Here is a 16,601-nt window from a genome sequence, read left to right as displayed (position 1 = left end):
GAACACTGCCATTTTGCCAAGGCAGAGATGAGTGGCTGACACCGAGACGCGTGTATAGACTGCAGTGGACACATCACCTCTGGCCTAAAGACAATCGCCAAAATGTGGTTACACTTTTTGCTGTAAAATATGTCTACCCTTTCACCACTGATCGGAGGCTGGGAATATGTTGTGAGAGGATGAACGTGCACGGGTAGCCTAGTACACGGGTAGCCTAGTACACGGGTAGCCTAGTACACGGGTAGCCTAGTACACGGGTAGCCTAGTACACGGGTAGCCTAGTACACGGGTAGCCTAGTACACGGGTAGCCTAGTACAGGAGCCCTTTGAAGTGATTGACAAATCAGATCAGAACGTCACGACAGGTTGTGTTTATGCCACAATAAAAAACATTATAAACATTCATGACAAATCTTTATGACTAGGCCCATTGAGATCCTATTGAATTAGAGATTCTATATGTAATTATTTGATTAGGCCCATACCTAATCTACTTTCCCCCCCTGTTGACAACACAAACTAGGTCCAGTAGAGATACCTGTGTAGTTTAAAGAGACGGATCTAGACACAAATCTCTCTAAGTGATGTCTCCGACACTGCCTCCGGAGGTAGACATCTATACCACCTACACCCCCCTGAGTGATAGTGCAAAGTCAACGGCTCTCCCACACCATGCAAGAATTACCTTAATACCAGTAGACACCATTTTTGCTCTGTTAGCCAAATTGAAAATGAAAGGCTTTTAAAATATCCACACATTTGTGAATCATTGCATTAATCGAGTGTGCAACACTATATGCAATATGGTATAGATGAGAAGCTCCTGTATAGTTTGAATTGCTATCCTTATTTGTTTGTCTATATTCCATGGTATTTACTAGGGCTGTGAAGATAGCAGTATCACAATCATTTTTCAAAAATTAAAACGTGAAGGAAACCTAAATCTTTGGTCCTTTAAAAACCTACTGTATGTAAAATATTGTGTGCTATAGTTTGGAAAATAAATAAATGTGACTCTGGAAGAGAACAAACGGATGTTTGTTTCCAACATTAGGACTGTTTTACTAAAGAAGTTAACTACGCTTCATGTTTTGTTCCCTTGCCACGATAGTAATGAGTATCGCAACACTGATAGTCACGGCCCTAGTATTTACGGTATGGTAATAGCTGCACTCACACATGAAGCAGGAATGTGGCTTGGGCTACACCACATCCAAGGCTAGTGTAAACAGAAAAGTTGCAAATCTGAGGTTGAAGAGAGATAGTAAAATAAGTCTAGTAAGATCGAATGTAAATCCACCCTTAAAATGACAAGTGGGATCAACTATATCCCAACCAAGAACAATGATAATCAGTCACAATGTTCAGACAACTACCTCTCATCAGGTGAATGGACTTTTCCCTTCCCTGATCCCTCCGAGATACAGTAACAACTCTCCCTATGATCTTCAGCTGAAGTCTGAGTAAGCAAAGTTAAGATGTAGAGGTCAACCGATTAATAGGAATGGCCGATTAATTAGGGCCGATTTCAAGTTATCATAACAATCGGAAATTTAACTAGAAAATTCAGTTAAGAACACATTCTTATTTTCAATGAAGGCCTAGGAACGGTGGGTTAACTGCCTTGTTCAAGGGCAGAATGACAGATTTTTAACTTGTCAGCTCAGGAATTCATTTTTGCAACCTTCCGGTTACAAGTCCAACGCTCTAACCACCTGCGTGGCAGGCTGACTACCTGTTACACGAGGGCAGCAAGAAGCCAAGGTAAGTTGCTAGCTAGCATTAAACTTATAAAAAACAATCAATCTTCACATAATCACTAGTTAACTACACATGGTTGATGATATTACTAGTTTATCTAGCGTGTCCTGCGTTGCATATAATCGAAGCGGTGCCTGTTAATTTCTCATCGAATCACAGCCTATATCACCAAACGGGTGATGATTTAGCCCTGTCGTTGCACCAAACCTAACCATAAATATCAATGACTTTCTTTAAAATCAATACACAAGGATATATTTTTAAACCTGAATATTTAGTTAATATGAATTAACATGAATTTCTTATAATTAGGGAAATTGTGTCACTTCTCTTGCATTCTGTGCAAGCAGTGTATATGCAGCAGTTTGGGCCACCTGGCTCGTTGCGAACTGTGTCAAGTCCATTTATTCCTAACAAAGACAGTAATTAATTTGCCAGAATTGTACATAATCCTGACATAACATTGAAGGTTGTACAATGTAACAGCAACATTTAGACATAGGGATGCCACCCGTTAGATAAAATGCGGAACGGTTCCGTATTTTACTGAAAGAATAAACGTTTTGTTTTCGAAATGATAGTTTCCGGATATCAACCATATTAATGACCAAGGGCTTGTATTTCTGTGTGTTATTATGTTATAATTAAGTCTATGATTTGATATTTGATAGAGCAGTCTGACTGAGCGATGGTAGGCACCAGAAGGCTCAAACGCATTCATTCAAACAGCACTTTCGTGCGTTTTGCCAGCAGCTCTTCACAATGCTTCAAGCATTGAGCAGTTTATGACTTCAAACCTATCAACTCCCGAGATTAGGCTGGTATAACTGATGTGAAATGGCTAGCTAGTTAGCAGGGTGCGCGCTAATAGCGTTTCAATCGGTGACGTCACTCGCTTGGAGTAGTTGTTCCCCTTGCTCTGCAAGGGCCACGGCTTTTGTGGAGTGATGGGTAACGATGCTTCAAGGGTGGCTGTTGTCGATGTGTTCCTGGTTCGAGCCCAGGTAGGGACGAGGAGGGGGACAGAAGCTATACTGTTACACTGGCAATACTAAAGTGCCTATAAGAACATCCAATAGTCAAAGGTATATGAAATACAAATGGTATAGAGAGAAATAGTCCTATAATTCCTATAATAACTACAACCTAAAACTTCTTACCTGGGAATATTGGAGACTCATGTTAAAAAGGAACCACCAGCTTTCATATGTTCTCATGTTCTGAGCAAGGAACTTAAATGTTAGCTTTTTTTACATGGCACATATTGCACTTTTACTTTCTTCTCCAACACTTTGTTTTTGCATTATTTTTGCATTATGTTTCATTATTTATTTGAGGCTAAATTGATTATATTGATGTATTATATTAGGTTAAAATAAGTGTTCATTCAGGTTTGTTTTAATTGTCATTATTACAAATAAATAAATAAAAAATAAAACTGTCCGATTAATCGGTATCGGCTTTTTTTGGTCCTCCAATAATTAGTATCGGCGTTGAAAAATCATAATCGGTCGACCTCTATTAAGATGTTACACTCACAGCCCAATACATCATACTGCTCGACACTCTTCACTCTGAATTAAGGCTATTTATATTACGTCACAAAACTAGGGCCCTCTAAGTTAACGTGACATTTTGATCGCGTTCATTTTTTTGCCGCCGTTCATCAGGTCTCCATTTCTTCATAGCATTTCTTCATCCTTTTAAGCAAACGTGTTTCTCCGCACGGACCCTTTTAAGTGCAGAACACAACACGGAACCCAGTTAACAGTCGATGACCATGTGCCTATAGCCCAAATTGTGCCCAATATTACTGGGGGGGGGGGTTTCTGCTGCAGATTCATGCGCATGTCGCAGGCTGTTTTAAAAAACTCTCAAGCTGCTATTTTCTGGTTTGATAACTAACAACATTCTTTAGCTAGCTAGTCATGTTACTTGCATCTTAATTATGTTAATTGTTTGACAGCCCTACACAAAACCCAACAGACTGCACCCAACAGTGTAACAGCCAAGTATGTAGACCTGTGACAGGACTACACCCTCCACCAAAACACTATCTCAAGGAGGAAACCTCAGGTCTGTCCACAACAAGCATTCAGGGTAGAAATAGAAAAGTGAAAATTGGAAAGACATAGATGGACATCTAGTAAACAACAGACCCAACAGCCTCGACCCCTGCAGCCAAAAGGGCGAGTACATCACACCCAAACAGAATAATCGAAAGCCCTCACCCAAAGACCAAGGATTAGGTCTTAATTTGTTGTGAGCCTGTGTGAAGTCGTAAATCATGTAATGGAGGGATACTCTGGGATGCGTACCAAATGGCACACCAGGGCCCATAGTGCTCTGATCAAAAGTAGCACAATACATAGGCAATAGGTTGCCATTTGGGACGTAACCTCTGTCTCCAGTCATCATTACATCATGTCAACAGAGCTGGGCCTAAAATAATACCATTGGTTACTGGGCACTTGTCTCCTTAGTGGACTTGACCAGTCCTCAGTGATAAGCAGTAGTTTGCGTTAGGTGAGCTGAGACTGGTGGTGACTGATGATCAATGTTCCCTCTAAACTGCATCAGTGCGGTAGCACCAGGACTGCTGCGCAGAAGAAATATCAGCCCAAGGAGATAACCATGAGATTGAACTTCACTCAACTGTCTGGATTTCCCCCTGTTAGTTATCACCATCAACGTTTCCATTTACTGTTGATCGAAACAACAAAATATTAACCACTTTTAATGCAACATAACAAAACGAAATATGCAAGAGAATTTGTTGTAGACAGAACACATTGGAGTAGGATTCTATTGCATTGAGAAGCAAGACTCAGCCCTTCCTCTTCACAGACCCTTATGGCATAAACAATCACTGTGTTAACAAACCATACAACACTTTTTCCGTGGCCTCCAACTGCTCTTAAACGCTAGTAAAACTAAATGCATGCATTTCAAACGTTCGCTGCCCGCACCCGCCCGCTCGACTAGCATCACTACTCTTGACGGTTCTGACTTAGAATATGTGGACAACTACAAATACCTAGGTGTCTGGTTAGACTGTAAACTCTCCTTCCAGGCTCACATCAAACATCTCCAATCCAAAGTTAAATCTAGAATTGGCTTCCTATTTCGCAACAAAGCATCCTTCACTCATGCTGCCAAACATACCCTTGTAAAACTGACCATCCTACCGATCCTCGACTTTAGCGATGTCATTTACAAAATAGCCTCCAATACCATACTCAATAAATTGGATGCAGTCTATCACAGTGCCATCCGTTTTGTCACCAAAGCCCGATATACTATCCACCACTGCGACCTGTACGCTCTCGTTGGCTGGCCCTCGCGTCATACTTGTCGCCATACCCACTGGCTCCAGGACATCTACAAGACCCTGCTAGGTAAATCCCCCCTTATCTCGGCTCGCTGTTCACCATAGCAGCACCCACCTGTAGCACGCGCTACAGCAGGTATATCTCTCTGGTCACCCCCAAAACCAATTCTTCCGTTGGCCGCCTCTCCTTCCAGTTCTCTGCTGCCAATGACTGGAACGAACTACAAAAATCTCTGAGACTGGAAACACTTATCTCCCTCACTAGCTTTAAGCACCAGCTGTCAGAGCAGCTCACAGATTACTGCACCTGTACATAGCCCATCTATAATTTAGCCCAAACAACTACCTCTCCCCCTACTGTATGTATTTATTTAGCTTCTTTGCACCCCATTATTTATATCTCTACCTTGCACATTCTTCCACTGCAAATCTACCATTGCAGTGTTTTACTTGCTATATTGTATTTACTTTGCCACCGTGGCCTTTTTTTTTTTTGCCTTTACCTCCCTTATCTCACCTCACTTGCTCACATTGTATATAGACTTATTTTTCTATTGTATTATTGACTGTATGTTTGTTTTACTCCATGTGTAACTCTGTGTTGTTGTATGTGTCGAACTGCTTTGCTTTATCTTGGCCAGGTCGCAATTGTAAATGAGAACTTGTTCTCAACTTGCCTACCTGGTTAAATAAAGGTGAAATACAAATACAATAAAAAATATAGGTGAAATAAATTAAATACATTTTAAAAAGAGCTGCAGTAGGCCTATATGCAAATAGACCATAGCCATATATGGATCTGTGCCATTTACTCTGAAATGGACTGTGTTTACAGCTGTGGTCTTGAGTAAGAGAAAGCTGCATGTAGCCACATGTGCACATTTTGTTAATATCCTTTACTAGTTAGTGAGTTATTAGCCCAGTTATAGATCATTTGTAGTCAGCAATAGGGTAGTGATTGCTTCCTACAAGAGCACAAAACGTGTACATTGCTAGACATCTTTGAAAAGCAAGTCAGGTAATCAGCTTTTTTTGTCTTAAAAGGGGCAGCGGTGTATTTTGAGAGTTTATTCAAGCCTAAATAGCCAATAGGCAGAGTGTAGCATAATTTGTCCGATTTTCTGTAATAATGGTATGGGAATAATAATAATGCATTCTATTTTGTAAAGTGGTTTCTTGCATCAAACACCACCATTTTCACAACTTTCAAATTAGCTCATTACCGAACAAAATTATAGGTTACATTGCCGATGACTCCCCACTCAGAACCTTTGTATCACCTTATCCTATCAACACTAAAAAAATACTGTGCAACTGATTATTTAACTGACAGTTGAGCTGAGGGGAAAATAACATTCATAACACTAATCATATGTTACAACTGACCAGGAACAAGGTAGGCGTGTTAGAACCGTTAAAATGTTAAACTCAATAAAACAAAATAATGTCATTCTTACCCATGGTGGCAACTCAGAGGTCGCCAAACTTTGTTTGACAGTTTTATCTTCATGCTCCAAGAATGCCAGGGAACGGGTCAGTCTGTTGTTTTTGTGGCCTTGATGTCTTCTCCACCAGAAAAAGATGGTAAGCCCTACTAAAACCCAACTGAAACTGAAATCAAAATATCCCAACACATAAATGGGGAAAATAACGATGAAGGACTTGGCACATTTTATCAACATCTGAGTGGCATCTGTGACGGGAGACTGTGGCTCATCTTTCAGATCCACCGGGGCTATTATTGGTGTCGTGGGGCTGACTGGAGATATCGGTGTTGTTGGTAAACTCGGTCCATTTTCCCTGGCCGTTGTTGGTCCTGTGGAAGTTGTCTTTCCATGCTCCTTTCCTTGAGCTCCACTCTTTGCCGCCACCGCTCTTCTCATTTCCACTCTACACAGAATAGAGAGAAGAGAATAAGCGACAGACAAACATTTCACACTTACAAACACAACGTATCTTCTACAATGTAATACAAACACACTGAGAAACGTTGCAATGTTACCACTGTCAAAATGTTGCAACCACAGCCGCCGAGGAAAGATTTCGATTGATTGAATCATAGTTCGGAGCAAAGGGCTCACCTGAGTTGGTCAACCTGCTCAGTGGCCAATGAGCTGCAAATAAACCAAAATGACAGCACACTTTCGTTATTCGTTTTCGGTTATATTACAGATATTTTTCCTCACCCGTTTCCCAATTCGACATCCGTAATTATTTAAATTGGATGTACCAGTCCCGTACACTGCATGACGTCCTTCCAACGTAACACAGTAATAATCCCTTCACTAGATCCCGCTTCAGAATGTTTCGCCTCTACACGCACACAAAACAGTATCATGGTTCAGCCCTCTGGCTCAGCCCCTTTCTCATTTTTCTAACAGGAAATTATCATTGTCAAGATAGGTCAAACTCAGGGAGGGATTTTTGAAAAGGGATTTCCAAGCGCCATCTCGTGGATACGTGAACTTTAAACCATAAATATTGATCGAATAGTCTAATAATCAACAACAACAAAAAATAGTCTAATATCAGAGTATTATTTTTTTTTTTACTGTTTATTGTACATGTCATCTATCACAGGGGTTCTCAAAGGGGGTCCGATGAGGTTTACTGCAGGAGGTTTGCGGTCAGATCTCAATATATTTTTTTTGCCGAGGTATCCGTGTTGTAATATAATACAATGTAATATTATGAATCTACAATTTATGTTCTTAACCCTGGGCAAGATGGGCCTGCGAGGCTACCAGAGATATTGGTATCCACAGTACTCCACCAATTATACACACACACACACACACACACACACACACACACACACACACACACACACACACACACACACACACACACACACACACACACACACACACACACACACAGTGCATTCGGAAAGTATTCAGACCCCTGTGCCTTTCCAAATCATGTTGAAATTGAATTTACCACAGGTGGACTGCAATCAAGGATGAGTAATGGAAACAGGATGCCCCTGAGAACAATTTAGAGTTACATAGCAAAAGGTCTGAATACATAAATGCACTGTAATTGAAGATTTAAAACGTAAAAGTTTTCTCTCTGCCTCATGGAAACATTTGTAGAATTGCAGGATATTAGCTTTAAAACTGCAACAACAGCAAAAAAGATTACTGCCCCATGACAAAATATGGAGTTCTCTCCGATGCCAATAGGCAGGCCTTACCAGGACCAGAAGTTTCAAGTTTCAAGTGTTATTGTCATGTGCACAAGTACAGAGAAATGGCTTTGTTAAAAGCTCTTTTCCTACAATGCAGTAATCAGAGACTTGGTTCGTCCGGTCATTCACTGCCGAAGTCATAGTAAATCTCCTTGTATGCTATTTTTTTAAAAATCTAACTCCAGTTGTGTTCTGATTATGAGGGGGTCCCTGATGTATTTTCTATCACAAAAGGGATAGATTAGAGAACCTGTGATCTGTCCCACCATGCTCAAAACATAATGTACTAAGGTATTTTGTCCACTAGATGTCAATAAAGACTTGATAATGTACTGTAGCCTACCTATAGCCTATAACTAGGCACTCTTGAATTTGCCAAATCCCAGTAGGAACGTGGCGTGGATAATAGTAGTTGGAATAGATCATTCATTACCAAGGTATAAGCCCAATGGAATGATTAGAATGATATGAATCAATGATACAGGCTACAATATAGCAACCCTGGGAAACTATCGCTATCTATGTGGTTTTATAACAGGCCATTTCTTATGCCCTATATGATATTTTGAATGGGCTATCAGTTCAGAGAGGATGTTATTACAAAAAGCTAACAGGAGTTGACATTCCCTGAAGTGTAGAGTATGACAGAAAACCGCTTTGAAACAAGATGTCAAACAATCTGATAGGCTACGAATGTTGAGATGACAAGTGTACATCTCCAGCTACATTAGCCAAAGCTGATAGAGTATTGCTCTAGTCTAGACATTCTCAATAGAGCCCTCTAGGTGACAATGCATCATATGACTGATGCAGTGGGGTATATACAAACACCACTGAAACAAACTATTGTCACTAGAGGGCTCTATTCAGTAGGTCTAGAGCTATACTCGATCAGCTTCCCTGTATTGTCAATGTAGCTGGAGATGTACACTTGTCATCGCAACTCAAACAAAGTATTTTATAAACTGGGCGGTTCGAGCCCTGAATGATGATTGACTGTGGTATATGGCCATTATATATATAAATATATGTATATGGCCATTATACCACAGCTAAGGGCTGTATCCAGGCACTCCGCATTGCGTCGTGCTAAGAACAGCCCTTAGCCGTGGTATATTAGCCATATACCACACCCCCTTGTGCCTTATTGCTTAAGTATGCATCCCTGTATCCCTGCTGACATTCATATCATCTGATACCATCTCATACTCTGATGCATGAACACATTCAACAGAAGGGCATGGCATAGAAATATAATTAATTAATTCTAATGGTATGGCATTAACAGATGTGTTCAAGAAATGCCTGGAATGGACTTTGCAGTGGATGTACAAGGTCTTCCCCCATCCATCCTCGAGAAAGGTACACATGCTGGATGAAACATTAACATGTTCGCTCAGTCGCCTAAAGAACGCTCAAAACAATAATGTGACAAAAGATGCAGCCCATGAGGGTAGCAGCCAAGCATAGCTGGAGATGAGAAGTAAGATTCCATCTGCCTGCCTGTACAGTTAGTGGGGGTTCTTTCACAGAATTATAGGATCTCTATTGGTTCTTTCCTATTCATTGAGGGTTTCCTGGTAAAACGTCCTGTTCAGAGGAAAAATGACTGTGTTCATCACTGATCTCTCTGGGCAGTTCAAAGGGCCCTGCCTGGTTGAATTTGAGTTCAGAGAGGGTGCAGGGATTGTCTAGTAGTGTGTGTGTGTGTGTGTGTGGGGAGGGGGGGGGGGACTCTGTTTGGCAAAATTTCATGAGGATTGTTGCCAGAAATGGAATAGTAAATTTGCATTTAGACGGCAGAGTGTATGTGTGTGTATTTGTGTGTTACTACAGTAGATTGCCTGTGGGATGAAGGACCCATTCATTATGAAAGAAAATAACGATGTTATTCAATGCAATAGGACACCATTAGACCCTTCACGTCTGTTTATCATGCAGTCGATGACGAGTAGACAATTAGGCCTAGGTAGTTTGGTTTCTCACATTACAATTGATGAATGTGTTCTGTGCTAGTTCAAAGCACAATGCCCATGAGAACATGATGCTGTGGATGGGTGTAGAAATAATCCTGAGCATCTCGCAAAAAGTTGCCAGTTCAATAAAAAATAAATGAATTCCCTAATCGCTGAAATTACTGTGGATGTTCTGCCTTTTGTGCAATATCTTAATCATTAACATTGAATGAGTAAAAGTGTTGAAAATCATTGGAAAATGAATAATCTTCAACTACCGTAACAATGACAGTCACATAGAGATATGTATCTACGGCCCATTCAGAAAGTATTCAGACCCCTTGACTGTTTCCACATTTTTTTTACGTTACAGCCTTATTCTAAAATGGATTAAATAAATAAAACATACTCATCACTCTACATACAATACCCCATAATGTTAGCAAATGTATAAAACCTTAAAAACAGAAATACCTTAATTGCATAATTATTCAGACCTTTGCTATGAGACTAGAAATTGAGCCCATGTTTCCACTGATCATCCTTGAGATGTTTCTGCAACTTGATTGGAAACCACCTGGGTTAAATTCAATTGATTGGACATGATTTGGAAAGACACACACCTGTCTATATAAGGTCCCACAGTTCACAGTGCAAGTCAGAGCAAAAAACAAGCCCTGAGGTCGAAGGAATTGTCCGTAGAGCTCCGAGACAGGATTGTGTCGAGGCACAGATCTGGGGAAGGGTACCAAAAAATGTCTGCGGCATTGAAGGTCCCCAAGGACACAGTGGCCATCATTTTTAAATGGAAGAGGTTTGGAACCACCAAGACTTCCTAGAGCTGGCCGCCCGGCCAAACTGAGCAATCGTGGGAGAAGGGCCTTGGTCAAGGAGGTGACCAAGAACCTGCTGTTCACTCTGGCAGAGCTTCATAGTTCCTCTATGGCGATGGGAGAACCTTCCAGAAGGACAACCATGTCTGCAACACTACACCAGTCAGGCTTTTATGGTAGAGTGGCCAGACGGAAGCCACTCCTTAGTAAAAGGCACATGACAGGCTCCGAAGTAAGGCACTGTGGTAGAGGCGTTGCTACAGACCCTGGTTCAATCCCAAGCTGTATCACAACCGGCCGTGATCGGGAGTCCCATAGGGCGGCGCACAATTGGCCCAGCGTCGTCCGGGTTAGGGGATGGTTTGGCCCTGGGTAGGCTGTCATGATAAAATAAGAATTTGTTCTTAACTGACTTGCCTAGTTAAATACGTAAAGGTTAAATAAAATTTAAATAAAAAACAGCCTGCTTGGAGTTTGCCAAAAGGCACCTAAAGGACTCTCAGACCATGAGAAACAAAATGCTATAGTCTGATGAAACTAAGATTGAACTCTTTGGCCTGAATACCAAACGTCACGTCTGGAGGAAACCTGGTGCCATCCCAGCAGGGACTGGGAGACTAGTCAGGATCGAGGGATGGATGAACGGAGCAAAATACAGAGAGATCCTTGATGAAAACCTGCTCCAGAGCACTCAGGACCTTAGACTGCGGCAAAGGTTCACCTTCCAACGGGACAACGACCCTAAGCACACTGCCAAGACAACGCAGGATTGGCTTCGTGACAAGTCTGTGAATGTCCTTGAGTGGCCCAGCCAGAGCCCGGACTTGAACCTGATCAAACATCTTTGGAGAGACCTGAAAATAGCTGTGAGGTGAAGCTCCCCATCGAACCTGACAGAGCTTGAGAAGATCTGCAGAGAAGAATGGGAGAAACTCCCAAATTACAGGTGTGCCAAGCTTGTAGCGTCATAGCCAAGAAGACTCGAGGCCAAAGGTACTTCAAACAAAGTACAGAGTAAAGGGTTTGAATATTTATGTAAATGGTATATGTATTTATTTACTGTTTTTGCTTTGTCATTATGTGTAGATTGATGAGGGGGGAAATAACAATTTAATCAATTTTGGAATAAGGCTGTAACCTAACAAACTTGGAAAAAGTCAAGGGGCCTGAATACTTTCCGAAGGCATTGAATTCTATGGAGACACCGCATGACAGTGAAAGACATGCTAGACATTTCCATTCTAATCTCATATTAGAAAGCACATCACTTTTTTGTCAACATGGGAGAGATTTTCAAGCTGAATAAAGAAAGGACAGTTTTCTAAAGGACAGGATTCATACATACCTTCCATCTACTCATACATTTGATTGAACCTTGATAAGTGAATGAATGCATTACTCTGTTGTACTTTATCATTCTATTTTTGATGACCAAATAGTTGTCTCTGTATGGAATATACACTGATCATCTACAGCCCTCAAACTCAACTCTGTACCACGAAGCCAGTTCCACTGTGTTTTTTAATTGTTCCCCTCTAATCAAGGACTGATTGCAGTTAACTATCAGGTAGAACTGAAAACCAGCAGGCTCCAGACCTCTTAGGGTAAAAATGTAAAACCCTGATGTACTGTATGACTTTACTAATTGTATATATGTGTAACATAAGGAGGAATAGTACAATATAAATACCTATAACTGAACCTTGGTTATTCTACACAGACGCGTGACTAAAACAGGCTCATCTCCCTTCTATATTCATTTATCAGTATTTCCACCACAATTATGTATTCATCTCTATAAAAGCACACATGCCAGCGTAAAAATCAACATTAGAGAGCTAGTCTTGCATACTGCATGCACAATGATGGTTAGTGGGAACCCACTGGGCACACCACGTAATTTCAAGATGGGTAATTCTGTAATATTTGGTTGAGACGATCAATGAGATTCAAACAGCCACTCAAAAAGACAGCCAAAAATGACATTTCCAATGTGTTATCATTGTAGAACCAAATAGAGAACCAAATAGCCTGGATAGCAGTTGAAGTTACATTAAAATGACATGGTGAAGTGATCTAAGCCATTCCAGATTCTGCACAGATTATTACAGCAATTGTCAAGATCTCCACATACCTGAGACAACCTATGCATGCTATCTTGTTACAGTAACCTCAAAATGTGCAGTGGTGGAAAAAGTAGTCAATTGATTAAAAATAAAGATACCTTAATATAAAATTACTCAAGTAAAAGTGAAAGTCAGCCAGTAGAATTCTACTTGAGTAAAAGTCTTAAATTATCTGTTTTTATATGTATTTAAGTACAATGGTGGAAAAATTACTCAATTGTCATACTTGAGTAAAAGTACAAATAAATGCTATACACGAAATTCCTTATATTAAGCTAACCAGACGGCACGATTTTCTTGTTTTTAAAATTACAGACAGCCAGGGGCACACTCCAACACTCAGACATAATTTACAAATGCAGTATTTGTGTTTAATGAGTCCTCCAGATCAGAGGCAGTAGGGAAGACAAGGTGGAGGAATTGAACCATATTGCTGTCCTGTCTGAGCATTTGAAATGTAATGAGTACTTTTGGGTGTCAGGGAAAATGTATGTAAGCAAAACGTACATTTAATTCCAGTTTTTCTTCAAATTAATAATTCATATATTGGAGTCATGTCTCCATCTCAACCAAACATCTAAGTTAAATAATAGGACTAAATTAAATTAAACTTGAAATGCACTTTAAATAAAGTTGGATTTGATTTAGTCCTGTTCTTTAACTATCCAAGCAGAATAAACATCTTCAAATGTTGATATTTGGTTGCATTGACAACCAAGCACAATTCAAAATCACTAAATATCATTACATTTGAAATCAACCAGAGCTTGAAACCCTAGGCTTATCGTGTTGTCTATTTCAATGGGGGCTGCTGAGGGGAGGATGGCTGATAATAATGTCTGGAATGGAGTGGTATCAAACACGTGTTTGATACCATTCCAGCCATTACACTAAATTCCAGCCATTATTATGAACTGTCTTCTCCTCAGCAGCCTCCACTGGTTTAATTTTAGTTGAATTCTGGGTTGAATTGAAACAATAGCTGTTGATGACTTTGCAAATGCTATTTAGGCCTAAGTAGCATCATTGAGTGTAGATCTCTCAACAATCATTCTCAAGATAGCACAATGGGAATAGTCAGTGACAAATATCATAGCTAACCAGGGCTTGACTTGGTTAAACCCTGGTTAGAAGACTAAAGGGTAGCTGTAGATAAATCAATTATCTAGTAGGAGGTGCTGCCCAGCCCATTGTTTTTTTCTGATAGTGGATATAACGTTGAAGATCTGATGTTGTTTTAAAGGTACTAATTCAACATATTTTATACAAGGTTTTTCTATGTTGAAATTTGATTACCATGATGACAATTCTGTGGTTGAAATTTCAACCCTCAAAACAACAGTTGACAGTTGATCGATTACTTTTTTCAAGTCCAATGTATTTGCCATGTAGATTCCACATCACAATAGGTTGACAAATGACGTTGAAACAACGTTGATTCAACCAGTTTGTGCCCAGTGGGAAGCTTGTCGGGAATCCAGAGTGGCATGATGAGTATTCAGACCTCATAGATAGGGCCCTTTGTTTTGGTTAATCATGTGACATGACCTGAATTTAAAGCCTTTTCATCAAACTGTCCCATTTCAGCACCATCCTCAGACAATTGCTTTCATTTTTGGTCTAATTCTAATTTCTGGAAAAGGCTTAAAATAAAGGTTGAAATCCAGGTCATGTGACATGATTAACCAAAACACAGGGCCCTACTCGTGGGGTCTCGTAATGGACAGTATGAGTCGTAAAAGTGAAATATGTGATCTGGGAACCAATTCTTGATATACCTATTGATTATTGAAGAATATAACTTAAAATGTCCCTTGTTTATGGCATCATAATGCCAAAATTTAAGGTTGATTTGTAACTAGTATAACTTAGAAATATGAAACTCTGACACTTTAAAACCATAATGGTGTCTTGGGCTGTCAGTCCTTGCATACATATCTATATCTATACATTTGAGAGTTGTTATCTTTCTCCAGCCTCAATCCTCAGCTTTATACAGTAGCAAAAGCAAAGTGGCGGGGCTGCCGTTTGGCTGAAAAACGAATGTGCCTTTAAGGTTGGTTTCCACCCTGCTATCATCAGTGCTTCACTCCTGCAGAGCGCTGGCTGGAAAGGCTCAGCTCACTATGGCACCCTGGGAGATGATTGAGAGGAGGAGAGCACTCTCCGCTCTTTATCTGACATGAAATTCAGTAGAGGGATTTGGACCTACTACTGCACACCTAGAGGTCCAAATTACATAAATGCTGCTCTCTTTTTCTCTCTTTCTCTCTCTCTCTCTCTCTTTTATTTATGCATCTGCTGGTCCATCCACCTGACAGGTGTGGCATATCATGAAGTAAACAGCATGATCATAACACAGGTGCACCTTGTGCTGGGGGCAATAAAAGGCCACTCTAAAATGTGCAGTTTTGTCAAACAACACAATACCACAAATGTCTCCAGTTTTATGGAGAGTGCAATTCGTATGTTGACTGCCGGAATGTCCACCAGAGCTGTTGCCAGAAAATGTAATGTTCATTCCTCTACTATAAGCCAACTCCAACGTCATTTTAGAGACTACTGCAATGCTCTACTTTCCGGCTACCCGGATAAAGCACTAAATAAAGTTAGTGCGAAATACGGCTGATAGAATCCTGACTATAACCAAAAAGAATTTGATCATATTACTCCAGTGCTAGCCTCCCTACACTAGATTCCTGTTAAGGCAAGGGCTGTTTTCAAGGTTTTACTGCTAACCTACAAAGCATTACATGGGCTTGCTCCTACCTATCTTTCCGATTTGGTCCTGCCGTACATACCTACACGTACGCTACAGTTACAAGACGCAGGCCTCCTAATTGTTCCTAGAATTTCTAAGCAAACAGCTGGAGGAAGGGCTTTCTCCTATAGAGCTCCGTTTTTATGGAATGGTCTGCCTACCCATGTGAGAGACGCAGTCTCGGTCTCAACCTTTAAGTCTTTACTGAAGACTCATCTCTTCAGTGGGTCATATGATAGAGTGTAGTCTGGCCCAGGAGTGTGAAGGTGAACGGAAAAGCTCTGGACTTGTCTCAGGATGGTAAGTTGGTGGTTGAAGATATCCCTCTAGTGGTGTGGGAGCTGTGCTTTGGCAAAGTGGGTTGGGTTACATCCTTTTGGCCCTGTCTGCTGCAGTAGTTTATGTGTCGGGGGGCTAGGGTCAGTTTGTTATATCTGGAGTGCTTCTCCTGTCTTATCCGGTGTCCTGTGTGATTTTTAAGTATGCTCTCTCTAATTCTCTATTTCTTTCTCTCTCTCGGAGGACCTGAGTCCTAGGACCAAGCCTCAGGTCTACCTGGCATGATGACTCCTTGCTGTCCCCAGTCCACCTGGCCGTGCTGCTGCTCCAATTTCAACTGTTCTGCCTGCGGCTATGGAACCCTG

At 40.8% G+C, this 16,601-nt stretch overlaps 1 protein-coding gene across 3 annotated transcripts in view; it reads right to left on the bottom strand.

Annotated features, from left to right (window-relative positions):
• The window catches only part of esyt2a (extended synaptotagmin 2a), a 60,437-nt gene extending 52,963 nt beyond the window's left edge, over positions 1–7,474 (bottom strand). Inside the window, exons 1-2 of one of the 3 annotated variants that reach the window (XM_021613179.3) lie at positions 7,279–7,474; positions 6,550–6,982 (exon numbers count right to left, since the gene is read on the bottom strand). In XM_021613179.3, the coding sequence (XP_021468854.3) occupies positions 6,550–6,975 (426 nt within the window). In that variant the 5' untranslated portion in view covers positions 6,976–6,982; positions 7,279–7,474. Of the gene's footprint in view, positions 1–6,549; positions 6,983–7,094 lie in introns of all 3 variants that reach the window. The other 2 variants (XM_021613180.3, XM_021613181.3) reach the window with 2 other exon arrangements.
• Positions 7,475–16,601: the final 9,127 nt, after the last annotated feature.

This window comes from Oncorhynchus mykiss, chromosome 8 (genome assembly GCF_057628025.1).
Source record: "Oncorhynchus mykiss isolate SJ-2025 chromosome 8, ASM5762802v1, whole genome shotgun sequence".
NCBI classification, from domain to species: domain Eukaryota; kingdom Metazoa; phylum Chordata; class Actinopteri; order Salmoniformes; family Salmonidae; genus Oncorhynchus; species Oncorhynchus mykiss.
Note: the sequence above shows the minus strand (reverse complement) of the source record. Positions and strands in the feature narration are given on the sequence as shown.